General features: G+C 41.1%; 2 protein-coding genes across 3 annotated transcripts in view; both read right to left on the bottom strand.

Annotated features, from left to right (window-relative positions):
- Window positions 1–396: 396 nt before the first annotated feature.
- PDCD7 (programmed cell death 7) lies at window positions 397–12,951 on the bottom strand. Its single transcript, XM_041745662.1, has 5 exons — window positions 11,919–12,951; window positions 8,897–9,035; window positions 3,513–3,749; window positions 3,149–3,236; window positions 397–1,458 (listed from the first exon to the last, which is right to left on the bottom strand). Exons 1-5 carry the CDS (start codon window positions 12,816–12,818, stop codon window positions 1,335–1,337), a joined length of 1,488 nt encoding a protein of 495 aa, XP_041601596.1. The 5' UTR covers window positions 12,819–12,951; the 3' UTR covers window positions 397–1,334.
- Window positions 12,952–17,723: 4,772 nt separating this feature from the next.
- The window catches only part of CLPX (caseinolytic mitochondrial matrix peptidase chaperone subunit X), a 49,361-nt gene continuing 39,123 nt past the window's right edge, over window positions 17,724–27,961 (bottom strand). For both annotated transcript variants that reach the window (XM_041744130.1, XM_041744128.1), the window contains 4 exons: window positions 24,675–24,974; window positions 22,949–23,041; window positions 20,891–20,997; window positions 17,724–19,466 (listed from right to left, as the gene is read on the bottom strand). In XM_041744130.1, coding sequence (XP_041600064.1) covers window positions 19,376–19,466; window positions 20,891–20,997; window positions 22,949–23,041; window positions 24,675–24,974 — 591 coding nt within the window. In that variant the 3' untranslated portion in view covers window positions 17,724–19,375. The remainder of the gene's footprint in view (window positions 19,467–20,890; window positions 20,998–22,948; window positions 23,042–24,674; window positions 24,975–27,961) is intronic.

The following is a 27,961-nucleotide window of genomic DNA, read 5'->3' as shown; positions in this document are numbered from 1 at the left end:
TCTCTGTTAAATTCATATGTTATGCATTTAAGGGTTAACAGTGCAGATTAAACAGAAAAAGAACAAAGGTGTTAGCATCTTGCTGCCCAGAGCTTCCTGCCACATGAATCATCCCCAAAGCTGGTGTCCTTCCCTGCTTATCTAGAGTTGGATTCCAGAAGAGTGTGGTGCTTGAGGTTCACTCACCTCCCTATACAGCAAATGTCAATTTGACAAATTTGTATTTTTGAAGTGAAAATGTGTTTCATCAATGTGAAAGTGTGTGTAGTGATTTGGTAAGCAACAAATTTGGGGGCAAAGGCTCAAGCTAAAAAATAAAAATGATATTTATTTAGCTTTTTGGAAATATAAATAATACAATAGGTGACAAAAAGCAAAACAAAACAAAACAAACTCCTGACATGTTATATGATCAATCATTTCCAGGCACAACCGCATTTATTAATATAAAAAAATAAATTCAATTTCATTTTTATCTGCTTTCCTCCCAGTTTTAACTACATGGTGTTTTGGGGAGCTTAAGTTCCTAAGAAAATTCCACAGCTATCCCGGCACCTACCAATGTGACTGAGTGAGGTTAAGGTCCCACTCCCATAGGGAAACAGATTTCTATCATTGGGGATTCTGAACAACTGGGCCTATAGGAACGTAAAAAACAGGTGTTTTTGTTATGATCCTTCTAACATGGGAAGATATAGTCATTATCCATTAAAACACGATCCAATATGGGTACAGCTTTCTCAAGTTAACCGCAGGACTACCAGATAGGCCATGAGCTTTTCTGGCAGCTCAGCCTGCAGCTTCTTAAGCTGCACCAAAAGTGGGATTCACAAAACCAAAGATAAGGCATCTCTGACCTTTCCTCTTAGAAGTCAGAGGGTTCTCTAGGTAGTAAGGGTATGGACGTTTTGCATCAAGCCTGCCTTCACACTCAGTACTGGCGGAAGGGCTGCTAAGTCTACCCAGTGCATACTTGTGTTGAGTGTATGGAGTGTACTTACCCATCACCACCAAGGCAGTTAAGAGTAAATTAACAAGTCACTCTGCACCAAGCCTCTTCAAAACAGAGGCAAATTTGGTGAACCACGGCCACTGCCTGTGGTAATAACCCCAGTTCACCTAGGTCCTTTCCTGAAGAACCATATTAATCTCCTGATTCAAGAGGCACCTCTGGCCAGGACAGACCATGCAAGGAAAACGTAACTTCTGGGTAGGGCAATGCCACATGAAGTTTAGAGGTTGTGGTTTAGTCTACAGCACAAGAAGATGGTGGCATCACTAGTATTTAGAGCTGGAAAGAGGCTTGGCCGGACCACACTCCTGTAGCATCTTTACTAATGCAGCTTAATGGCCGTTGCCCAGATGTCGTTGCTGGGGAGCGGGGGAAGGACCCATCCTTGGGGAACGGAGTTGCCTTTGGGATGATCAGATGGCACCAGGTACTGATCCCAATCATGCCTTAATAAGAACAATGTAGAACAACTGTTTATTTCTGTTCTATTCCAAGCAAGATGTTCAGCAACTAAATATTCTATTTCAGGACTTAGCTTTCAAATGACTGTATGTACTAGTACACTAAAGAACTTGACTTCTAAGCAGTATGCAAAAGACAATAGTTCTTAAATGTACATATAAAGGACAAAAACTGCAAAGAACTCTTATGGATAACCAAATAATGAATATACAGTTGATCCTCATTATTTGCAGGTTCCATATTTGCAAATTTGCCTATTCACAAAAATTCATTTGTGACACCACAATCAGTACTTGTGGCGCTTTCATGTCACTTGCCAACACGCACAGGGCAGTGAAAAGTCTGAGTCCCTGACAGGTACATTCCCAACTGAGGTTAACTGAATAAGATGACACTGTCTTCTTGTTTTCAGCCTCATACTATAAACAAGTGTCCTTTCTGCAGTCTATTTAGTGCCACGTTTTTCACATATTTGTGCTTTTATATTTAAATGGCCCCCACGTATACTGTTGTAGTGCTGGCTAGCATGAGAAGGCTGGAGTATGCCTTACAGAGAATACATGTATGTGAGAGAAGCTATGTTGATGCAGGCATTACAATGCTGTTCGCTAGGAGTTCAATGTTAATGAATCAATATATATTAAATAAGATGTTTTTAAAAAGAAATCCACATAAAACAATGTTATGTATTGATCGGTTAATGAAAATGGTATGGGCCCAGGCTCACAGGAACCCAACCCTGTATTTCCTTGAGGGCTAGCAGTCCAATATTCTCTAATTCAGTACCTGCAGCTTTATAGAACATAGCTATCACGAATAATGAGAATCGACTGTACTTATATTTAAAAGCTAAAACTTGCATATTAGCCAGAAATATACTTTTCCCAGAACACAAACTTGGTATACTACAAGCATCCTTACAGTTTTGGAAGGAACCTGAGAGATCACTTAGGTCAGTGATTTTCAAATTAAGCTTTAAAGACCCCTAGGCCTCAAGCAAATGTTCTGGGCAATCTAGAAAACAACAAAGTGCTTCCAGTTAATAAGAGATTTGAACTGCTCACGGAACCCATTCATTCAAACTATTTTCACAAATGGATTTCTCAGAAGACTGCCTTTGGGAAGAGCCCTACTGCTGAAGTTTAAAGGCCACATTCTAGTCCAGCCATTTGCATTTTATAGGTGAGGAAAGTGAGACCCAGAGAGCTGAAAACTTGACCCAGCTCATTAGTAACTGCATATTGAGATGAGACTCCTCGTTCCTAGCTCTCCTAGCTTTCACCTGTGAGAACTGACAAGCTGGTATGGGACTTAAACAGTCTCCACAGGCAAGTGGCAGGAAGGGTTTCCTGCCCTTGGTTTATTTAGTAGCAGAAGACAATTAGGAAAAGGAAGTCAGTGCTTTAAGCCAACACAACAGCTATATCATGAGACAATACTTGTTGGGCAAATCACAACCTGAGTTTCAGTTTCTTCACCTGTTAAAACAGAGACATCTACTTCTCAAGGACTGAGGGCTAAAGGTATGTGTGGCATCCTGAGAACTTAGAAACTTTAAATAAACTCATAAGAAATTAAAAAAAAAAAGATATAGCAATAGACCTCAACAACACAAGCACCTCGAATGCTTCTTGCTACCTAAAGGGAAGATGACACAGAGATTCCCACTCTGACCTTATTTGGATGAGTGCTGGCAGGGAGTGCTCAGCTTGGAGGTAATACTGTCGGAAGGGTTGCAAGAGGTGAGCGAGTGGGAACTCATCTGAAAAAGAAAAGGCATGTTACCACATCATCATGCTTCATATCTAGAGTATATTTCTCAATGCAAGCTGACTGAGCCTCTGACTATGACAGTATAACAATGTGATCAAATATTTCCTCTTTACCTGTGACTTCCAGTACACAGTTTAGAATTTCAAGTCTTGAAAGTGCCATTTGCTGCCTACCACCTCTTAGTTTAGGTTGAGACCATCCATGAGGAAAAAGAGCAGCCAATCGAGTATTTTCCTTTTCTCCTCTGGTTTACAGAGGAACTTACCTGGATCCCCAAATAACTTGGACTCAATTTCACGCTTCTGAAGTAAAATTTTCTCTTTTTCTTTCCTCTGTTTCTTTTCTAATTCTCTTTTCCTCTCTTCCTCTTGTTCTCCTTCCAACATAACTCTGAGGGCTCTCTCTTCAGCTTCATATAATTCAGAGCGTTTTTTAATGAGTTTTCTTAGTCGCTGAAGATGATGTTCAAAAGTCTCATCTGCTGAAGCTGGAGGACAGACGCCTAGGCAGAGATCCAAAGGCATTTTATTTTATTTTATTTTTCCAAAGGCATTTTAGATGCAACTTTTTATCTCAAAATCTGTGTTCTAATGAGCAGATTCAAAGTACTACTTCATTATAAATTTGCTTCGAATTTGTACATTCTAACCAATCATCAAGGCTCAGTTTGTTTTTTTTTTTAAAGATTTTATTTATTTATTCATAGACACACAGAGAGAGAGAGAGAGGCAGAGGGAGAGGGAGAAGCAGGCTCCATGCAGGGAGCCTGATGTGGACTCAATCCCAGGTCTCCAGGATCACACCCCAGGCTGCAGGCGGCGCCAAACCACTGTGCCACCAGGGCTGCCCTCAAGGCTCAATTTGATCTTGAGTCTCCAATTAATCTGACCCCACCATGACTTCCCTCCTCTCTCTCTCTCTCTCTCTCTCTCTCTCTCTCTCGATCATACCACTTAACCTAATTTTATTTCTAATGGTTTTGGTTGGGCTGTAAGCTCACTAAAGAGAGGAATTATCTTATATTTCTTCACTGTGATATCCCCACAGCACAGGCTCTCAGAACCAACTAATAAACAATTCTCCTACTGATGGAATCTGAAGTTCTGGGAAAACACACTTGGAAAATGAAGAAGAAATATGCATAACTAATCACACTGCCCTCACAGTCTGCTGCTTGGTATAAGGTGACCAAGTATTTCAGTTTGCTCAGTTTTAGCATTGAAAACCCAGCATCCTGGGAAGCCTGGGATGGTTAGTCAGCTAATAGGATAGGCAACATAACTAGTTCCACAAATGGGAAAATTTGATTACAGACTAGTTAGTAGGTGATATCAAAGAATTATTACTAATTTTGTTAGTGATAATGGCATCATAGTTGACTATGGGTATTTTATTTAGGTGTTCTATTTTTGTGCACGAGTGAAATGTTACTCTTAGGCATGTTACTTTTTTCCTTCTATAGATTATTTCTGTAAGATAAATTCTCAAGAGAAGAAATGTTTAGGGGCGCTTCCAGGATTAACTAAATGTGATAGTAAACTGCTTCCTAAAAGAGCTGATCAAGGCCTTTGGACGTTTGATTCTTTTCTCCTTCAACCATTGCCACTAAGTGGTTGTGGAACCGACTTTCTTATCCTCACCTCCAAAGCTAACATTTCTCTAGGTCATTTTCTCATGACTGCTTTGCTTGAACAGGTTTACAATCACTCATTCCCAACTATGGAAACCCTATGATTCAAATCCCTCTTCTACTAAGTTGCCAGCTATTTTCCGAAAAAACCACAAAATTCTTAAGCACTGAGCTCAAGCTGTCACTACATTGTTTTGTAACAATTCCATGACTGCTTCATTTCTTTTTTTTTTTTTTTTTTTTTTTGACTGCTTCATTTCTTTACCTAAACCAGGAATTGGCCAACTTCTGTAAAGAGCCAGAGTACTAAATCTACCAGTATGGTGAAATACAAACACTCCATCAGCTCCAAAGTGCCCACAGACCCCATGAGGAATGGTAGCCTATCTCAGGCTGCTGGACCTGTACCATGAATCCATACCTCCCTCAAACTTTCATCTATCACTTCTGATCACCATGACACATTCCCTCGGGAACAGCAATCCTCATCCAGTCTTTCTCTTGAGCCCACATACTGTTACATGGTTTGGTTCCCTCCACCTCTACCATTCACTCCTCCAGTTCCTGCAACTCCTACATAACTAATGCCTTCTCCTTTTCCCTTCAGCCAGCCACCTTTGAGCTCTGTCCAGTCTTTTTTTTTTTTTTATTAAAGATTCCATCTCTTTATTCATGAGCGACAGAGAGAGAGAGAGAGAGAGAGAGAGAGAGAGGGGCAGACACACAGGCAGAGGGAGAAGCAGGCTCCATGCAGGAAGCCCAACATGGGACTCGATCCCAGGTCTCCAGGATCATGCCCTGGACTGCAGGTGGCGCCAAACCGCTGCGCCACGGGGGCTGCCCCCTGTCCAGTCTTTGTACCTGCGCATGATAAGAAAAACCCCGCTACCTCTAAAGTCTTAAGCACAATTCTCTTCTCTGACTAGGACTTTCTAGTCTCCCAGTGCACTTATCTCTTCCCTGGAAATGGTTGGCTTCACCAGAACCTCCAACTGAATGTATCCAAATCTATCCCCTCTTTTACTCATCCTCACCAAAACTTGGGGTCACTCATAAAGCAAAAAACCCTAACAGCCCTGTGTTCTGCACTCATCTGCCAGTTGCAGAGCACTCCTGGAAGAAATCATTTGCTTATGTGATGTAGTGTCATTATAGAACTACATCAGCTGAGCCCAGGGCACCTCTCCCTACAACCATACTCCCACAGATCTCTAGTTGGCTCATACTCATTCTTCACAGCAGTTATTTCAAGCAGGGCCACATTGCAGTGCCTTAGGGGCCAGACTAGACTTCTTACCTATGCTTAAAACTGAGCGGAACCATTGAAAGATTTTAATGCTGTCCTAAAGCCTTCCTTCTCTACTGGCTCTGAGCAAACAATCTAACCCATCTCAGAGAAAACAGGCTAGTAGCCAGGAAATCTCTTAACTTTCAACCCCCTGATTTTGCTCATCTGTGTGACTACCCATCCTTGTCTCCTTCATTTTCATTCCAGTGGAAGATGGATCCTTCTACACTTAAGTTAATCCCTCCACCTACAGTCTCTCTATCTCTCTACCTCCTGCAGGACCTTGAGCCATCAACTATCCTTCCTGCTTCTCTATGATACTCTCCCTATACTCATTCCTTTGCTTGGCAATGAAATATGTTTAAATTTTTCCCATGACCCTAAGATTACCACTTTGCCCTTCCGCATTGCCAGATACTGATCAGTTCTCTCCTTTCTTCACAGGCAAACTTCTCATATATTGAACTCACTGTTTGGTTTTCTTATCTCCTATTCCCTCTTTATTGTAGTCTAGTCTGGCTTCTACTCATACCATTCTGCTGTGAATTGCACCTAGCATAGCTCACTGATGATCTATTGGGTACTAATTCCCACAGATATTTCTCAATTTTTAGGTACTATCATTATTCCTAATAACACCTAAATAAAATACCCATAGTCTTACAGATGAGGAAACTAAGGCAGAGAGGCATTTAGGTAACTTCCCCAAGCAAGATTACACAATCTCTCTGAGCATTTGGGACTTTCCAGAAGGAGGTAGGGGACCTACTTTCTCCTTCTATCTCTCTGACCTCTCTTGTGGCCACCCCTTTATGCATCTGGATTTTGACATTCCCTAGGATTTTGTCATTTTGGCCCTCAACTCGCACTATACAACCTCCTTAAAGTCATGTCTATTTGTGGCTACATGCCAATGACCTCTTATCCAAGAGGTACCACAGGCACCTCAAACTCAACACAACCCAAATTGAACTCGTCAACCCCAAGTCTGTTCCCCAAGTTATTTACTTACACATTCCCCCTCTCCTTTATTTGTATTTCTTAAGTTCATTTACTTTTCTCCAAGTCACCATCTGACCCTTAGTTCACACTCCTATATTATCTGTGCCCAGACTACTAAATAGCCTTCTCAGTGTCTCTCCTTTTCTCCCTCCCTCCTAGAGCTCCCTCCTTTCTCTCCTGGACCAGCATTGATTATTGCTGCCATTTCACTTTTTGCTTAAAATCTTTCAATGGTTCTGCTCAGTTTTAAGCATAGGTAAGAAGTCTAGTCTGGCCCCTAAGGCACTGCAATGTGGCCCTGCTTACATATCTGGCCTCATTCTCTCAGCCCTTAGCTGAAGGTGTACACACCTTGAGAGAAAAGTTTTAAGTATATGATGCAACTAGCTGCTAGTTACCAAATCATTTTATATTCAAGTCCATTAACTCCAAAGAGGCTGCTTATTTTTATAGATCACAATTCCTCCAAAATTTCCTTCTTCTTTTGGACCAAAATAAAGAAGACAAATAGTGAGAAATTATGCTACGAAATTCACTTGGCAAAAGTTTACTGAATACTCTCCTCACAGAGGACATGGAGTAGAAGAATATTAAATAACAGCCCTCAGGTTTTCATTCCCCAAGGAAGAGATAAGGGTAGACATAGTAGATGCAAACTACCCTTTGACTCATGAATGCACTATGGGGTCATATTCTTCTGAGGCCTCAATTTGAACTAGCTATTCTGAAGCCTGGCATGCAGAAGCTAATCATTTAGCTAGTGAGTGAGCTGGGTTGAATACACAATGGTCATATCCCAATGGAACTTTATTAAGGGTCTGATTCACAGGTTTCATTTATATTTTAAACCACACAGGGGAAGTCATTTGCTATCACAGTACTTGCTAATTTGTGTAGTCTCAAATATCCCTGGTTGGTATCAATGACCTATAGTCTACTAAATAAGGCAGCTTGTAGTCCAAACCGGTGCAAGTAAGAAGGAGGTCACCTCAATCCAGATCAGGGAAGGATGGAGGATGGAGGATGTTGCATCTGTATTTAGTTTTGAAGGATAGTGAGAGCTTAAAACGGAAAAGATGGAACTGAGGGCCCTCCACACAAAAAGACTTGCAAGAGCAAAGATCAAGACAGGCAAATGTTGAAAGCACAACTAGGTAGCTTCTCCAAAACTAGTGCTCCCCCTAGAGGCAAGAGGAGAGGACTCAGGTTTTCTGATCCCAAAGTACAGAAGTGGACACCCATGCAGTTTGCAAGGCACTCCCTGCCCTGTCCAACCACTCACACCTTTTTAAATATCAATGTTTCAGGTTTGAAACATATCCGAAGCGCATGCCAAGTTTTCAACATCTTCTGAAGCACCTAGTAAAGAAAGGATAGCTTTTGCTTTTGTACATGGGCAAAAGTGATGAGCCACGCCAACCTCACTCACAAAAGCGTGGCCAGAACACTTGCTGTGGGAATGATGAGTCAAGGGAAAGGCAGTACAGTGGGTTCCCACACCTGCCTCTCTTTTCAACCCTGTCAAAAAGGAGTAAACAAAGTCAGGCTTCTGCTTCAAAAGTTCTGAGGTGGGGCTGACAAGCTGTTATTCTACTGGGTGAAAATTAAATATAATCAAACTTTTTTTTTTCTTCAAAAATTTTGAGGGAGGGTGGACACTAGGGTAAAGCAAGGGAAGGAACAGGCAATAGAGGAATAAATACAAGTAGAAATGCAAAGCCATGGTTACCTTTCCTTGCTGCTGCCTCTTTCCTGAGTTTCCTCAATTTCTCCAAGGCCCGAAGAATGTCCACCATTCTTTTGGTATCTGCTTGCTTTTTCCTCACTTCAGATAAGACACCATCAGCTGCAGCTTTCAGTTCCTGTTCCTGGAAAAGACCGAGTCCATGAGACAGACCTAGTATTAGGAACACTTTTTTTTTTTTTAAGATTTTATTTATTTATTCATGAGAGAGAGAGAGAGAGAGAGAGAGGCAGAGACGCAGAGGGAGAAGCAGGCTCCATGCAGGGAGCCTGACGTGGGACTCTATCCCGGGTCTCTAGGATCATGTCCTGGGCTGAAGGCGGCGCTAAACTGCTGAGCCACCGAGGCTGCCCTAGGAACAGTCTTGAAGCAGAGAACAGCTGCCCAGCAGTGAGATTTCAGAAGATCAGACTGTTCTGGGGTTGAGTTTCTACTGGATCTCCATTCCAAGTTCCTGGGCTGTACACAACTCCTCTCCCACACTGGTCCAGCCAGGGAGTATCTTCTCTGAAGTTTCCACATGGATGCTAATTTTTGTTTCTTCCTTGGAGTTTCTTCAAGCATAGTCCAAAGAACATCTGCATCTAACTTTAAGTTGGGGCTCTCTTATTAAAAACATAGACTCCTAGACCCAAAGATTGAGACGAGGAGAGAAGACAAGAAATGGGGTTGGAAGGGCCCAGAACTCTACAAAATTTGTCAGTGACACCCAACACACATAGCTCGGACTCCAGTGTTGTTAGGTGCCTAGATCTTTTGCCATGGCAGCCTTTCAAACACTAAGATCCTATCCTGAACGTTCTTCTTAAGTTGGTTCACATGTAGACAAAATGACTCTGGTTCCTTAAACCACCACTCACAGGATCTGGTCTCCAATCCCCTTACTGTGGGTGGTAAGGAAGATCCTTTTACCTAAAGCTCTCTTTCCATCTATCCAATAAGTGCCTATAATCCTACCATTAAGACCACACCATACTCCTTCCCTCTTCTGCCCAGAACTACACCTGTTGCTTTCACTTGGCTTTGACATTTCCTTCAAGACAGTTCAGATGTCATTATATCATCCACAAAGCCTTCCCTTACACCAACCTGCAATGGACTGGATATTCCTCCTCTGGGTTCCTACAGCACTTGAAACTCTAACACATAACCATGCTGTATAGACATGGTCCCCATGAGGCTCTAAGCCCCTCAAGGAAAGCATTATATCCTATTCATCCCTATCACCAGCATCAGATCTGGAAAATAATGGATCCTTATTAAATGAACTGATGCAGACTCCCTTAGATCATGGTGTTGCCTCCAACTATTCTCCTTTAAAGCATGATATTCCTTGCCATCACATTTCAAATGGGGACAGGAATTATATCACATTCTAGGGCTGGGGCACCTGGGTGGCTCAGTCAGTTAAGTGACTGACTGTTGGTTTCTGCTCTGGTCATGATCTCAATGTTGTGAGATCAAGCCCCACGTGTGGCACCATGCTGGGGATGGAGCCTGCTTGAGATTCTCTCTCTCCCTCTGCCCTTCCCCTTGTTTGGGCTTGTGCTCTCTCTTTCCCACAAAAATAAATACATCTTTTTTTTTTTTTTTCTTTTAAGATTCTAGGGGGATGGCCTGGGTGGCTCAGCGGTTGGGCATCTGCCTTTGCCTTAGGGTGTGATCCGGAATCCTAGGATTGAGTCCCACATTGGGCTCCCTGCATGGAGCCTGCTTCTCCATCTGCCTGTGTCTCTGCCTCTCTCATGAATAAAAGAATAAAATAAAAAAAGATTCTAGGGCAATAACAGACACAAGGAGGAAGAGGAGGGAGGAAACACAAGCTGGTTGTGAAGGGGGGGGACCCCAGAGGCCCTCAGGAGTAATGAGAATGCCTGACCAATTTCCATTTTCACCCTGGCCCCTACTTAAGAGGTTAAGATCAACAGGCTTCGGAATCAGCCAACATGGGCTCAAATCAGGAGTAAAACTACTACAAATCACTTGTGTGATTGTCCGAAACTTAGCTTCTCTGTGCCTCAATTTCCTAATCTGTAAATTGGTGAGAATACGGTTTAGGGTTGTTACAAGTATTAAAGATCTGGTATATGCAAGGTCTTGAGCACAGCACCTAATATGCAGCAAGTGCCCCCCAAACACCACTGTTAACCTGGGGATCTGTGGTTTAAAATTTCCAAACGGGCTTCTGGGTGGCTCAGTTGGTTATGGTTCACCATAATCATGACCTTCACCTCAGGTCATGATTCCAGGGACAGGGATGGAGCCTCCCACCCGCTTTCTGCTCAGCAGAGAGCCTGCTTCTCCCTCTACCTCAGCCTGCCACTCTGCCGACTTGTGCTTTCTCTCTGTCGAATAAATACATTTTTCTTTGAGTAGTAACAATTAAAAAAATGAGTAAAATTCCTCAACAAAGGAATCCTGGGGAACTCCTCACTAAGGCCCTCATAAACCAACTAGCAAAAGGCACTAAGAGCTTCTATACTTTGTATTAAAATCCGCCGAGGTTTAGCGCTGCCTTCAGCCCAGGGCCTGATCCTGGAGACTCAGGATCAAGTCCCCCGTCAGGCTCCCTGCATGGAGCCTGCTTCTGCCTCTGCCTGTGTCTCTGCCTCTCTCATGAATGAATGAATGGATGAATGAACAAATGAATGAATGAATCTTTTAAAATAAATAAATAAATAAAATAAAATCTGCCGGGCCAACAGAAGAAACAAGGACCCAGATTCTTGTTTGCCTTAAATGTTAGTAAGCGGACAGGACGTTGCAGCAGGAGACAGGACGTCTGTCATTCTGCAACGCCACCGTGTAATCTTGTGTTTACAGGCCTCGCGGTGCACTTAAGAGCATTTGTGCTTTGTACTATTTGTATCATTAACACGCAATCAATATGGAGATATGAGATCGGAAAGACTTTTTATTTTACGGACGAGGAAAAAGAGGCTTAACCCTGGGAAACGACAGCGCAAAACCTCATTACCCCTGGCCCCTGCGCATCTGCTGCTCTTACCCGCTTCTTCTCCTCCACCTCCTGCACGCACTTGACCCTCCAGAGGTCAATCTCCTGCTCGCGCTCCGCGGCTCGCGCGGCCTCGGCCTCCCGCTCGGCATCGCGTTCCCGGGCCCTCTCGCGAAGCCGCAGCCGGCGGCGCCGGACCCTCTCCAGCCTCCGCCGCGCCTCGCCCACATAGGCGGCCTGGGTCAGCAGCTGGAGTCTCTCGGCCAGTTCGGCGCGCAGCGGCGCGGCCTGGGCGTGCAGCAGTACCCAGGCCGCGCCATCCGCCTCGGCCTCGCGCAGAGCCTGGCCCAGGTCGCGCAGCCGCCGCACCAGGCGCAGAGCCCCGCGCAGCCGCGCGCGCACCTCGCCCAGGCTGGGCCCAGCGGGCGCGCGCGGAGGCACCGGGCAGCCCGCCCGCCGCGGGGTCCCGAACACCGCCTCTAGCCACTGCCGGTCGCGCAGGCGCTGCAAGGCCGCGTCCCCAAGCACATCAGACGGCGGCGGCGCCTCAGGCCAGTGCGGGCTCCAGGGCGGCCCCGGGCCTGGCGGCGGCGGCCGCGGCCGCTCGCCAGCGTCGGTCCCCGGGAAGGGCCGGCACTGGGGCGGCGGCGGCGGCAGCGGCGGCGGCGGCACTGGGTAGAAGACGCCGCCGCCGCCGCCGCCGCCGCTGCCGCTGCCGCCGCCGCCGCCGCCGCCGCGAGAGGCTTCCCCGGGACCCCGGGGCTGCAGAGCCAGCGGGGGCTGGAGGAAGGGGGCGGAGGCCCCCGGAAAGGGGCCGGGCCGCTGGGGAAGAGGCGGCGGGAAAGCCGGGGAGGGCAGCGGCGGTGGCGGGCAGCCGAAGGGAGCGGGAGGCGGCGGCTGCGGAGGCGGCGGGCCTGGGCGGCCCGGGGCGAAGAAGGGCGGCAGAGCCATATCCGCGACGGAGGGAGTCTGAGAAGTGACAGGAATTGGAGCGGTTCCCTTAGAAAGAGGGTCTTCCGGGGCGGAAGTGACGTAGCACTCGCGCGACGCCGAGGCGCGCCCGGCGCCTTCGTGGGCGTTCGTTCGGTTCCAGTTCCAAGCCCTGCTCCTCCTGAGCGTCCTGGCTGCGGCGCCAGCTGCTTTGCGAACGTTGTCACGAACAGATAGAGTCTCCCTGGTGAAACTACGTGTCTGGGAAAGAAAACACATCAATCACGTAATCGAGCGAACAAATGGCGAGGTGCCGCGGCGAATGGAAGTACTACCAAAGAGGAAAACCCTGGGCAAGAGGAGCGTATGGGAGATTTTGACGTAGTCAAAGAAGTTAGGGGAGGCTGTCCCAAGGATTGAAGCCTTCCGAGGCCTGAAGGATAAGTGGGGAGTTAACTAGAAGCGAGCGGAGCACAGTTCGGATGGGAACAGCATTTGCAAAAACTCTTGATAGTAGGTCTAGTCCGGGAACTGAAAGATTACCAGTGCGGAGGTGATGGGGTGTTGGGGTCCCGCAGCTAACAGCCAAGAAAGAATCCTCGAGACGTTTTCAGCGCATAAAAGGTGGATTCATTGAAGCCTGGGGACAGGACCTATGGGCAGAAAGAGCTGCACTGGAATTGGTTATATACTTCTATGTCACGGTGGGGGTAGAAACAAAGGAAATTTCCAAAAGGATTTTCCTATGTGAAAGAAGACTTGCATGATCCTGAAGGTCTGGCTGTGGTCAAGCTAAGGTTGCATTTTTGCCTCTAGCAAAGCGTTGACTTTAAGACAATTGGGAGTTCCTGGAGGAATGCCCGACTCTGCTGGCTGTCTGAAGTATTTGTCACTGAGCTGCAAGGTGTAAGGAAATTTAATTTGATCTACGATTCATTTTGCCTTTTTTTCTACAGGTCAGATGGAGCACAGAAAGCCTGGAGGGAGACTGAGAGAGTATCTCCTAGCATTCCAGGAGCTCGTATCTTAAAAACAATGGGAAACCACTGCAGGGTTTTAAGCTGGGAGGAAAGGAGAGGCCATGCCACATGATTAGATATTTAAAATTGAACTATTTTGAGATAATTGTAGATTCCTGTGCAGTTGTAAGAAATAGGGACGCCTGGGTGACTCTGGTTGCGATCCTGGAGTCCCGAAATCGAGTCCCACGTCGGGCTCCCTGCATGGAGCCTGCTTCTCCCTCTGCCTCTGTCTCTGCCTCTCTCGGTGTCTCTCATGAATAAACAAAGAAAAAAATAAATAAATAAAACCTGGGGATCCCTGGGTGGCTCAGCGGTTTAGCGCCTGCCTTTGGCCCAGGGTGTAATCCTGGGGTCCCAGGATAGAGTCCCGCATTGGGCTCCCTGCATGGAGCCTGCTTCTCCCTCTGCCTCTCTGTCTGTGTCTCTCATGAATAAAGAAATAAAATATTTTTAAAAATCTATTTAAAAATATATATATATTAATAAATAATACAGGGAGATTCTGTGTACTCTTCATCCAGTTTCTCCCAGTGGAAACAGCTTGCAAAAGTGTGGTACAATATTACAATCCAGACATTGACATTAATATAGTCAAGATACAGAATGTTTCCATTTCATTGCTTCCAGGTTACTTTATAGCCACACCCACTTCCTTTCCTTAAGCTCTGGCAACAGCTAACCTGTTCTCTATATAACTTAGTCCTTTCAAGAATGTTATATAAATGCAATCATACAGCACATAGCATTTTGGGATTCTGACCCCAGGATCATGCCCCGGGCCAAAGGCAGGCGCTAAACCGCTGAGCCACCCAGGGATCCCCAAAGTTCTTAATTTTAATGAAGCCCAGCTTATTGGTGTTTCCTTTATGAATCATGCTTTTGGAGTCAGATCAAGAACTCTTTCTTAGCTCTACATCCTGAGAATTTTCTCCTGTGCTTTTTCTAAAAATTTTGTAGGTTTACATTTAAGTCTGTGATCCATTTTGAGTTAATTTTTGTGTAAGGTGTGAAACTTAGTTTGAGGTTCTCCTCCCGCCGCCCCCCCCCCATGTCCAATTGCTGCAGCATCGCATGACTCGATTTTTACTTTTCAAAGCAATAATGGATGACTCCTTGGTTCAGAGTACAGCAGAAAGCAAGCTGAGGACAAAGCACAAGCTGACACCCCACAAACCGCCCTCCGCCCCACTCTCAGGTGGGATATGGGACATTCCTCAGGCACTCCTGACTGCCCTAAAACTAAGGGATTAAGAGAGATCACAGTCCTGCAAGCCTTGAGTCTCCATCAGTTTAAAATGTCTTTTTTTTTTTAGGTTTTATTTATTTGACAGAGTACAAGCAGAGGGAGGAGCAGGCAGCAGAGGGAGAAGAAAGCTCCCCACCGAGCAGGGAGCTCAATGCGTGGCTCGATCTCAGAACTTGGGATCATGACCTGAGCAGAAGGCAGACACTTAACCGACCGAGCCACAGAGGCATCCCTCAGTGAACAAATGTCTTAGTGATTTACAAAGAAAAAGCATCTTCTCAATAACCTAATTTTCAAAACCCCATAGACTCAATGTCCTGGAGCCCTAACATCACTTTCCCCTCCATAGTGAAGTGGGAAACAAAGGTAGAAGGGAATGTAAATAAAATAAAATTTCCTTATAACATGAAGCCCGTTGACAAATACTTTAGGCAAGCAGAATATAACATCCCTCCAGGAAACTCCCGCTGTCTTAATGTTAATGCTTTGCTAGAGGGAAAAACCACCTTAGCTCGACAATAGCCAGGCCTCCAGTATCCGGAGAGTCTTCTTTAGCATATCAAAGTTTTTGACACTTCCCTTTCTACTTACCTCCCCCAACTCCCAAATATAATCTGCCATTCCTCACAACCCCAGTGCTGCAGCTCTTTCTGCCCACAGGTCCTGTCCCCATGCTTTTAATAAAATCATCTTTTTGCACCCATAATGTTTCAGGAATTCTTTCTTGGCCAGTGGGTCTGGAACTTAGCAGCATTCCAAAACTACATCATATACCATGAGAACTGATCAATGCCTGACCCCACTTCCCAAGGGACCTGTAATATTTCTTAAATTTTAAATAATATTCCATATTTTACTTGCATCACTTTTTAAAAAAAGATTTGAGACAGCGAAAGAGAGTGCACATGGTGGGGGGGTGGTGGCAAGGGAGAGGAAGAAGCGGGCTCTCCACTGAGAAGGGAGCCCAGTGCCAGGATGGATCGTAGGACCTGGGATCATGACTTGAGCTGAAGGCAGATGCTTAACCAACTAAGCCACCCAGGCGTCCATGCCTACTTTCAATTTAAAAACTTTTTGGGGGATCCCTGGGTGGCGCAGCGGTTTGGCGCCTGCCTTTGGCCCAGCGCGCGATCCTGGAGACCCGGGACCGAATCCCACGTCGGGCTCCCGGTGCATGGAGCCTGCTTCTCCCTCTGCCTGTGTCTCTGGCTGTCTCTCCTTCTATCTCTCAAGAATAAATAAATAAATAAATAAATAAATAAATAAATAAATAAATAAATAAATAAATAAATAAATAAAATCTTTAAAAAAATAAAATAAAATAAAATAAAATAAAATAAAATAAAATAAAATCTTTTTGGTCCCGCGGTGCCTGGCTAATACCAGGTATGGCTCAGGTGCCTGGCTAATACCAGGTATGGCTCAGCGGTTGAGCGTCTGCCTTCAGCTCAGGTCCTGATCCCAAGGTCTTGATTGAGTCCCCAGTCAGGCTCCATGCAGGGGAGCCTGCTTCTCCCTCTGCCTAGGTCTCATGAATAAATCTTTGTTAAGTTAAAAAAAAAAAAAAGAAAGAAACTTACTGGTATTTTATTGCAATATTAAATTCATAAATTAATATAGTTAATAGACATCTTTATAATACTGAGTTTCCCCACTGAAGGAATGGAATACATTTTTTTTTTCAGATATCCAAAAATACCTACCCATCTGCTCTTCCACTATCACTTTAGTTCAATCCATTATCTTCTTTCAAAAAAATTAAGAAGGCCTGAGGGTATCTGATTCAATCCTTGCTCCTCTGTAGTCTGTTTGCTTAAACTGTAACCTGAATAGTCTTTTAAAACTTAAGTCAGATTATGTCATTTCTCTGTGCAAAACTTTCCAATAGCTTCTCACCTGGCCCAGAATCAAACTCTGAACGGGAACCTGAAACAGGACGACTCACTTTTTTAGTTTACTGTGTGCGAGTAGATGTGAATTCCAAGTTTTGTTTATGATGAAAACTGATTTGAAAAACAGGAGGAAGGCAACCAGGTAAGAGACAGAGGGGCAAGTGCTGGAGGAGTGTCCACAATGAGGCCTCTAGTCATGTTTCCCTCCATTTTCCTCAGAGCCTTCCCTTCCCAACAATCTAAAATACACATCTAATGAACAATTCTCCTGATTAATACCCTTTTAACAATACCCTACTATTTTCTGCATAAAATTACAACTTAACATGGCATACAAGATATTCTATTGTTTACATTTGTCAAGATTTTGATTTAATTTTCATTATTTCTTTCTGGCAAATTCCTACTTGATCTTCCACATCCATCTGGGCCACCTACTTTTTGTGTCACCCCATCTGGTACCTATCTCACTTCCATTATTGTGATGTACAGATATTTGTGTTTGCTTCTCCTCATAGACTAGTAATCCTCTTGAAAAACTTGGTCTTATTTATCTAGTGTGGGGCCCATGCAGGACATTTAAGTGCAAGTTTTCAATAAATATTTAACATAAACTTTAATAACAGAACTTTGTGGAATCTACAACTAGGAGAATTTATTAGAAGGATATGAAAGTGCCAAGATTAACCAGTCACTAGAATAAAGCAGCTCGTGATATGTGTCCTTTTTAAAATGGTACTGCATATGGACATACTACCACACTGACTTTCATTTAGTACTTCTGTTTTATTCAAATGCCAAAACATAAGTTTCAAGATACAAATCGTAGTTATACTCAGTTTGTTTGATTTAAAAACATCAATTATGCTTTGTTAACAACTTCCAAAACCAAATGTAAGTTGTTGTGACTAAAATGTCTCCCAGTCCATTTCTGGAGGATTAACCTTAATATATTTAGTAGCTACTCCAATTTTCACTCTACAAAAAGGGAAATGATGATACTATAAAAGAAAGATAATGAACAGTTATAATATGAAAGACTTCCTGAGAAGAACTTTAACCATTAATAAAGACTAAGAAGAATACCTGTTTCTGTTCCATTTTATAGCAACCAAGCTTAAAGACTCTGCAAAAGTGCATTTCTGGTCCTACCCAGCCATAAATACATATGTCACATCTCTTATCATAGAAAGCCCAATTTTTCACCAATAGGATTTAGAATTTGCTAATAGCTTAAAGTTCTTTTCCTAAGAAAAAGGGGGTAACAGGAAAATTCAAGCGTCTATAAACCAAATAATGAAAACAAATACTTAAATGTAACAATTTCTTTTTTTTTTAAATGTAACAATTTCAAATGAGTTTGAACTGAATGAATAGTATGGAAATTTATATCATCATTAAGCTTAAAAGGTACCCAAATATTTTGATATTTATAGAATCAAATGAAATAACTTTCATTATTAAACCCCTCCAAATTTCTCCCACTGTTTAGTTTTGTTATATAATGGAGTTAATAACGTATATTTTAGCGTGAACACATTCATTTCTGTTGATAGCAAAGCACAGATTTTCTTCAATGGGAATTAGACACATACCTAGCACCAAAAAAAACAAAACAGAATTAGCTGAGCACTTTAAGCTAAGTGGATATTAGAATAGTTTAGCACATGACTGTTACTATGATTGATGCTGCATGTTACTTTTAGAATTAGATGGTCTTTTCCTGAAGATTGAAGTCAGACTTCAATTCCATCTGCACATTCATCATACTGAAATGGATTAAAGATGGAAAATAAATCAAGACAAGTCAGCAAGGGAATGGCCTTTTCTATAGTACCAACTGGGTTGTTGGTATCATGCATTAGCAGATAAGACTAAGAACATAGCTAAATAAATCAGCAAAATATGGTTCTTCAGGGTACTTTTTCCATGAAATTTTTAAATACTTGGAGACTACCTGTTCCAATTTTTAAGATGAATAAAATTCCAATATTTTCAGGTAACAGATATGGGTAGAAAAAAGGTTAAACTAAAAAATGGTATCCCAATCTTTAATTTTAAAGAATTTATTTTCCCATTTGTAGAGTAACATTATTGTAAAATCCACAGTTATTGCAACACCTGCATTGCTTAAAGGAACTCCTAAGTATTTTGTTAAAGCATATTTTAAAAAAACTGAACCAAAATAATGTACATTTTATCTCTGAACACTGTATCATTAAAGTCCACGTAACGTCCTCTGTATAAATCAATGTGATGTTACATAATATACATGATCTGATTTTTATCCTAAAGGCTTCTGACCATGTATGCTATCCAAGATAGATGCAATGCTTTTAATGTCAGACTGTAGAGACAGTTATGATCCTAAACAAAAGAAGGAAAAGTTTTATATACAAGACAGAAGTCTCTGACAGTTTAGCTGTTTGCTGCATCTGCTTGGCGAGGCCATCCTTCTTCTTCAACTCCAGAGTCATACTCTTCTTCAGATGATTCTTTTGTTGGAGCCCTATAATAAACAGCAGTTGTTTTGTTTTGTTTTTTAATAAAAATCAGGGGTAAACATGATTTCTAGACTCAAAATAATAAATTAATCCACATAGCTAGAAAAAACACACAAACAAGGAAATATTGTGAGCGCTTTTAATAATCAAATTGCTTAGTGGTGAAATATGGGAAACACTGAGACCACATAACCAAGAGTTGTAATTTTCCCAATATATTCCCTAAGAGATTTATTACTGAAATAAATTGACAAGGCTTCAACTGCAAAGTCTTAAAAAATCCATTTCTCGGGATGCCTGAGTGGCTCAGTGGTTGAGCGTCTGCCTTCGGCTCAGGGTGTGATCCTAGAGTCCTAAGATGGAGCCCTGCAGCAGGCTCCCTGCATGGAGCCTGCTTCCCAGTCTGCCTATGTCTCTGCCTCTCTCTCTCTCTCGAATAAATAAAATCTTAAAAAAAAAATCCATTTCTCCACCAAAAAAGTATGAATCTATTATTTCAACTCAAAGGCTTGACATTTAGCATATAACTATAGTAAAGAAGTCAATAGCTTCCGACCAAATCCGATTTGACTCAAATGAGCCAAAATTACGATCAAACCACAATTTCTTTATACATAACCAATAAAAGATTATGTCTCTGAATAGCCAATCAACTACCTCCTAAGTCATCCCAGTCTCTGAATAACTAATCAATCAACTAACTCCTAAGTTATCCCAGAAGATAAGTAAACATAAAACATAAGATACATTGTGACTTAGTTAAAACAGAAATCTAATTTAGTTAAAACAGAAATCTAATTTCTGGTATGTAACATTAATGTCAAGTGCTGTGTAACAAATACTCATTGAATAGATCAGGGGTCAGTGAACTACAGCTGCAGCCCAAATAAAGCCCATCATCTGTTTTCATAAATAAAGATTTAATGGAACACCAACATGCTCACTCATTTACAATTACCTATGGCTGCAATTGTGCTCTGAGGGCAGTGGTGAGTAGCTGCAATACAGACTGTATGGTCCTCAAATATTCATCTAGCTCTTTACAAGAAACTCTGCTGACTCCTGGTATAAATAAATGAAGCAGTGGAAGATATGTCAACCGACATCAAACAAGTCATTCATAAATGACAATTAGCAGCAAAGTTCATTTAAATCTCTTTATTTGACTGACTTTTATGTCTCTTTTGATACTTCTTCCTTAGGGGGAAAAAGTGCAGGCTAATTCTGAAGATCATTTTCAAAGACTCACAAAATGCTGTTATTTTATAAACCAAAATTAGAACATTTTTTCTACAGAAAATTTATGAGATTATTGCTCTCTTATGAATAGAAAAATGTTTATGCAATTTTTGTGACAGACCAATAAACCATAGCAATAAAGAGGTGAATTTAAGTTTTAGATTTGTTCAAGCTTTATAATATACTTTACCGGATATATCCTGGCTCCTTTTTCCCTTCTACTACTTCTTTGTCAACCTCCACACATACAATATCAGAATTAGGAACTTCGAACATTGGTTCTAGTAACAGCTTTTCCTAAAGAGATATAAAGTAATGAATTACAAGGAAAACTCAGATTACATACAAAATACTTAGGTTCTATAGGCCACCAATCAAATTCATTAACTCAAGTATTACTGAATCCCTAATTTGTACAGGAACTGAATGTTGAAAAAAATCAATATAAAAAGATTTCATATTTTTCATATTAAAGCAGCTGTTAACTAAATTCAGAGAGAATTCATTCTATAAGAGAAAGCTATTTTCTCTGTAGTTCTGCCTTCTTAGATCACCATGCACATATAATAAGACTATCCTTCTGGATTCAGGTGTTACTCAGAATTCTTTACATATTCTATTACCAAAGAAGTCAATTGGTATTCTTTACTTTGAAAATGATTTAATCCTAAACCATCTCTACCAAATTCTTTAATTTGAACTAGGACTTCAAATAAGTGTGTGTTTCAACAGGGCTGCAGTAGATCTTAAGGAAAGTACTGGTTGAGTACATAAAATTTCTTCAAAAATGTTAACTATATGGGGATCCCTGGGTGGCGCAGCGGTTTGGCGCCTGTCTTTGGCCCAGGGCGCGATCCTGGAGACCCGGGATCGAATCCCACATCGGGCTCCCGGTGCATGGAGCCTGCTTCTCCCTCTGCCTGTGTCTCTGCCTCTCTCTCTCTGTGTGACTATCATAAATAAATAAAATTAAAAAAAAAAAAATGTTAACTATATCACATACTCTTCTAGTTTGCATTCTTATAAATCTGTTCTTAATCAGTAACACCTGAAGTCCAGGACTTCATTAGAGAATATAATTTCAAACTGTCTGTGATAAATGTGTAGTTCCAATCAAAAAGTGTTACTGAGATAAGAGAAGTAATAACTAACACTGAAATCCTTAAAAGAGAATAGGAACACGTGCTTGCTTTGGGAGTAGACAGGAAAACAGTAACCCACTGTACAGCCAGAGCAGTACAGTAGGGAAGAGAGCACTATAAAGAAAAAAGTGGGTGATGGCAGAAAATAGACTGAGTCTCTAGAATTTGTAATGGAGTAAAAAATATTGAGTTCACAGGGTGCCTGGGTGGCTCAGATGATCAAGTGTCTGACTCTTGATTTCAGCTCAGGTCATGATCTCAGGGTGGTAAGATCAAGCCCTGAGTCAGGCTGTACGCTGGGCATGGAGCCTGTTTAATTAAGATTCTCTTTCCCTCTCCTTCTGCCTCTCCCCTTCTCTGCTCACGCTCTCTCAGAAAGAAAGAAAGAGAGAGAGAGAGAGAGAGAAAGAGAAAGGAAAAAAGAATAGTTCATTATCATAATGAATTTAAGAGTAAAATATCTTGGTATCTGCCACCTAATTTCAAACAGACAAGAATGAGGATTTCAGTGGGTCTCAGAAGGTGCTCTGGGGATGTTAGTTAAAAGGCCTGAGTAAAAAAAAATTAAAAAATAAAAATAAAAGGCCTGAGTAAAATTTTCTAAATTCTCCTTCCCAGAATCCTGATTTTCTCTATCTCATTAATGGTATTATGACTTTTTTTTTTTTTAAAGATTTAATTTATTTATTCATGAGACACAGAGAGAGAGAGGCAGAGACAAAGAAGAGGGAGAAGCAGGTTCATGCAGGGAGCCCGATGTGGGACTTAATCCTGGGACTCCAGGATCACGCCCTGGGCCAAAGGCAGGCCCTAAACTGCTGAGCCACCCAGGCATCCAGGAAAGAGAGGATCTTAAATAGGCAACCTGAGATCATGACCTGAGCTGAAATTAAGTCAGACACTTAACTGAACCACCCAGATGGCCCTGTTGAGTTCCTTTTTTATAATAAAAATATAATCTACTGAGACCAAAACAAAAAAATCACAAGAAACAATATCAGGCCAATTCTCTGGATATACGTCCAAAGAAATAACACGGAGGCTTAATTTTTGCAAAACTGAGACCAAGAAAATAATCTAGTTTTTGTATAATAACACCAACTTACCATTATGGACCGAAGACCTCGTGCACCTGTTTTTCGTTCTAGTGCCAATCTGGCTATAGCTTTTAAAGCATCCTCAGTAACATTCAGTTCACACTACAAACATATAAAAAGAAATGAGAACTTAGATAATAATTCATTATATTTTCCTAATATAACCATATAGCCTTTGATGTATTAATTATCTACCATCATCTCTAGTCTTTGTAAACAAAAAGGGACTAATGCCCTAACTTTACAGACAAAGAAATAAGTTCAAGCAGATTAAGTACACTGATTCACTAATATTTAGAAACATGGAGTCAGAATCTTTCCATCTTGACTGACCTTATTCCCTTTCAGACTAAAAGCATTTTTTGACCATCACTTTCTTCCTAGAAAACACTCATTATTCATTTTAAAGAGTGTTACTAACCTCTTATCCTAAAGAACAAAGGCAAAACTTTAGACAACTCTCTCTAAATTACGACAAATTTTAAAAAATCACAAGATTTTTAACATACCAAAAAAAAAGCCACCAAAATACTTTGGAACATCAGACTTCACAAGATCTTGGTATTAAGGTAATTTTGGTTATCAATTTCTACTTCTAGAAAATGTAGAATTTAAGGTAATTATCTCTCATGGTACTTTACAGCCTTGCCTTTAACCACTTGTTTCTGTCAATTAGCCTATGAGAAGATAACAGTATTTTTTTTTTATGGGATAACAGTATTTTGAATCACAAGTTTGTCATTAGTCCTTGAAGAGGTTTTCTAGATTAATATGGACTTTCTAGGACTTTATTCAACATTTATTTGGCCCCTATGTGTGTACATACTACAGATGGAATGAGGAATTACCATCTTCACCCTCAAGGAACTTAAGTCTACTAGGTGGTGCCAAATCAGCAAATTAGCATTTACAGCAGTGTATGCATGTGGTGCTAAGGGAGCACCAATGTGGGGGCATTAAACAAAGCAAGGGGACCACTGAAGGATTTAAGGAGAGGAGTAAAAGAACTAGCTTTGTGTTTATTCCTTCACTACATATTTATTAAGAACTTATTATCTATTTGCTGGGCACTATGTTTAATAATATAAATGATCCATTCTGGAAGTAAAATGGAATATAATGGTGGTGGTAGTGGTCAGAAAAAGACTTGAGACAGGGAGACCTTTTAGGAGCCAAATGCATGGGCCAAGGTAAAGAATGATAAAGGAGATTGACGTGAGGTAGAGGCAATGGAATGAAGAGAAGGAAACTAATATTTAGAGACACTAAGTTCATAAAACCCAAAACATATGCTATATGATCAGATGTGTGGGCTTGTGGGATTGAATGTCTGGCTACAGAAATATAGATGTGGAAGGTGATAGAACTTTAGACAAAAGTAAATGAAAGTACACACAGTATGTTGCAACAAAAGCATTTAGAATTTTAAGGCTGAAAGAACAATCCCGTGTGTCTGACCCGAGGGGTTGGGACTAGGCTGCTGGCATAATTTCTCTCTCAATATATCCTTGGGCTTCAACCTCAGTGACAATTTATAATTAGGAAAAAAACAAAGCCAACTCCTAAATGTCTAATACAACACAATGTGCCTTCCCTGATGCCTAAATCTGGATTTAGTAAGGAATAGTCTGGTATTCCAGATAAGCAGGATTGCTTTTACTTTTTGTTAAGCTAATTTACGCAGAGTTTCAATAGCAAAAATCTATAAATTAACTAGGAAAAATAAAAATCTAACCTTATCCATGCTGAATAAGGCCTGGTACTGAGGAATAACAGCATTACGTGGCTCAGTTAGTATTTGTACAAGTGTTTTCTCATCTAGGCTATGCAAAGGAACTACCACAGGCAACCGTCCCACAAACTCAGGAATCATGCCAAATTCAATGAGATCTCTTGCTTCTACATGACGTAATAATCGATCTTTTTCTTCAATGTCTTGGTGAGTATTTGATTCTCCACTTCGATTGGCAAGGTCTGCAGCAGCTGCAGCCCTTCTGCCTTTTCCCAGATTAGACGGTGTTCCAAATCCAAGATACTACCAAGAAAAGACAGATGTAAATAAAATGATGTTGCATTGAATTAGTACTTTGAATAAGTATCTCACGTGACCTTTGCAAAAGATGAAAGTTCTATTATCATTCACATTTTACAAATGAATAAAATGAGCTTTGAAAGGTTAAGTACCTTGACAAAGTTCTCCTTGTAAGCAGTGAAGTCAGGACTCGAACTCAGGCTTATCTGCCTTTAGAATGGAGAACTAAATAATCGTTTAGTAACTAACTCTCAAAGAATGAATTCTAGTAAAAGTAGATAGGTAAAAACTATGAAGGGAGGTACCTTAGAACTCAGATAATGATGGTGCAGGGTTTTTCTGAGACTTCTACACTAGTGTGGTTTCTAAAATGTGTTATGAACTGTAAAAATAGAGACAATAATTATTTTGTAATCATAATTAATTTTGTAACATTGTAAATAGTACTAGTGCCTATAGAACAAGGAGCCTTATAAGAAAATTACACACAAATATCTTAAATCACTGCTAAGCATTCTATTAAAATGATTTGAGGTTGCACACATCAACCTATAAGTTAGAATAATTCTGATTCTATAAAAAACATATAAGAATGATATCAAATGAGAATGCTAACTTTGTAGAGCATATGATTCTAGATCTTGGGTTTGTGAGTAAGAGCCCCTCACTGGATGTAGAGATTACTTAAAAAAATAAAATAAAATCTTAAAAAAAAACAACAACAAAACCCTGCATCCATTGTTTAAAAAAAAGGGGGGGGGTGCTGAGTATCTAAGGTGTATGGGTCTCGGTTCACTCAATATAAAAGAATTATACTCCAGGCAATTGTCAGAAAGTTTAATTTTGATAAGTCATACAGCTTTTGTCCAAAAGAGAACATGGTATTTGAGAAAATAGCCTAAGTTAAAAATTCATTCCTCTGATTCTCTAAGCAGTATACATGAACAGTATATCAGAAAAAAAAATACTTTCCATTCAGTATTTTAAACATTAGTAAGCATTTATTATACATATAAGCATATATAGTAAAAAATAAATATTTATTTAATGTAATTTATATAAACATTTACAAAGCATTATTATAAAACACTGCAAACACAAATCTGAAGATAGCCATTACCCTAAAAGGGTTTATTTAGAGTGAGAACCCACAAAGGAATCAGAGTATCACAGGTGCAATGAAGGACAACTATCCAGGAAACTGTAGCAGCAGAAAGGAGAGAAAGAGGCACATACTGGGGAGGGATGGACGGTAGGAGGTCATCAAGAAAGTTTCACTGAGTCTTAAAAGATGAACACAGATTTGCCAACTGGATTGGGTAAGGGAGAGCACCAGGGAAGGCAAGAGTACTTATTAGGAGAACAAGCAGTCTGATAGGTTACTACAGAGGTGTATTATTTAATATTGTACCCCTGGCTTCCAACAAGGGCTGATAAAAACAATAGCCACATGAACGTATTTAATCTTCTATAAAATTACTATTGAAGACTTTCTTACATCTCTGTCTCTTTTCCATAAAGATGTATATGACAAACTCTTTTTTTAACCTGTGTCTCTCCTGAAGACCTCATATACTTCCTCTTTCAGGTAATGAGAACTGGAGCCCTACTTGATTGGAGCCCTGATTTCTCCCTACTTTTCTTTTTTTTCCTCTTTCTTTTTTTTTTTTTCTCTCTTTTTTTTTTTCTTCTCCTTACTTTTCATTAAGAAGTTCAAATGACCTAGGACTAAACCTTCTTTCTACATGTTTCTGATCTCTTTCTTGACATTACTTTTAACTGTCCTTTTCTACTACCTTCAAATTATTTTTCAAAGTACTAATTTTAAGTATCAGAACATGGTTCTTGTCTTTGGTTACAAAACTTAAGTAAACTCTTACTCCCAATGTGGGTCTTAAACTCATGATCCCAAGATCAAAAGTTGCCAGCCAGGTGCTCCCAGAATTTTAAATATAAAGTTATCTCCCTCCCTCCCTTTCTCTCTCTCACACACACACAAAGAAATAATTTCTTCTTTCTAATTTGTTAGGGTAATTTATGCAGAATTTCAAAAGTAAGAATAACAAATTAGCTAATATGAAAAATTAAAATCTAACCTAATCCATGCTGAGTAATGTCGGGTACTAAGGAATAACAGCATTATGTGGCTCATACAAGAGTGTTTTCTCATCTAGGCTATGCAAAGGAACTATCATAGGCAACCATCCCATTAGCAGTATTGTTTTTTTACTGCTAATAAACTATTTAAACTAGTGGGTGCAAAACCAAGGAGACTTAAAGCAAACAACTGTAGCAGAGTTGATTTATGAAATATTCATTTAGGTAGAATATTATGTTATAAATACTGGTATGTTTTGGGCTTCCTGACACTATGTTGACATTACATTTTATTATAATCAATCAACAAATAGGTACTGGACAAGTACTTTGCAGATATGAAGAAATAAATTCCAGTTAAAATCAAGGCTATTTAAGTTAAAATCAAGAATGTTTAGGAGCGCCTGGATGGCTCAGTGGTTGAGCGTCTGCCTTTGACTCAGGTCATGATCCCGGGATCCTGGGATCGAGTCCCACATCAGACTCCCTGCAGGGAAGCCTGCTTCTCCCTCTGCCTACGTCTCTGCCTCTCTGTGTCTCTCATGAATAAAATCTTCAAAAAAAAAAAAAAAAAAAGAATGTTTAAGAAAACATCTATAAAACTAGGTGGGATAACAACTCCTTCCCCCAATCGCCAAACTGGTTCCCTTGTTTTGTGAATGTCAGAGGTAATCTATAATAAGACTCTTGGGTGGAGGCAATGGAGACAAACTTTATTTATTGGTCTCCAGTGAACTCGACAAAAGGCATAAATGGAAATTTTACTGATGTGATGCAGATACTTCAAATAACAAAAGAACTCCTTAGATAAAAATATAAAATTGAGGGGGATCTCTGGGTGGCTCAGTGGTTTAGTGCCTGCCTTTGGCCCAGGGCGCGATCCTGGAGTCCCG

The sequence above is a fragment of the Vulpes lagopus genome, chromosome 2 (assembly GCF_018345385.1).
Source record: "Vulpes lagopus strain Blue_001 chromosome 2, ASM1834538v1, whole genome shotgun sequence".
In the NCBI taxonomy this organism is placed as follows: Eukaryota; Metazoa; Chordata; class Mammalia; order Carnivora; family Canidae; genus Vulpes; species Vulpes lagopus.
The sequence above is the reverse complement of the archived record's forward strand: the minus strand, read 5'-3'. Positions and strand labels throughout refer to the sequence as shown.

Excerpts from the sequence above, each read along its gene's own strand:
- PDCD7 (XM_041745662.1), bottom strand. The coding sequence starts at position 12,818 with ATGGCTCTGCCGCCCTTCTTCGCCCCGGGCCGCCCAGGCCCGCCGCCT. Across the intron at positions 3,237-3,512 it reads CAAGTTATTTGGGGATCCAG|ATGAGTTCCCACTCGCTCAC; the intron begins GTAAGTTCCTCT and ends TTTCTTTTTCAG. Across the intron at positions 1,459-3,148 it reads CCAGCACTCATCCAAATAAG|GCATGATTGGGATCAGTACC; the intron begins GTCAGAGTGGGA and ends GTTCTTATTAAG.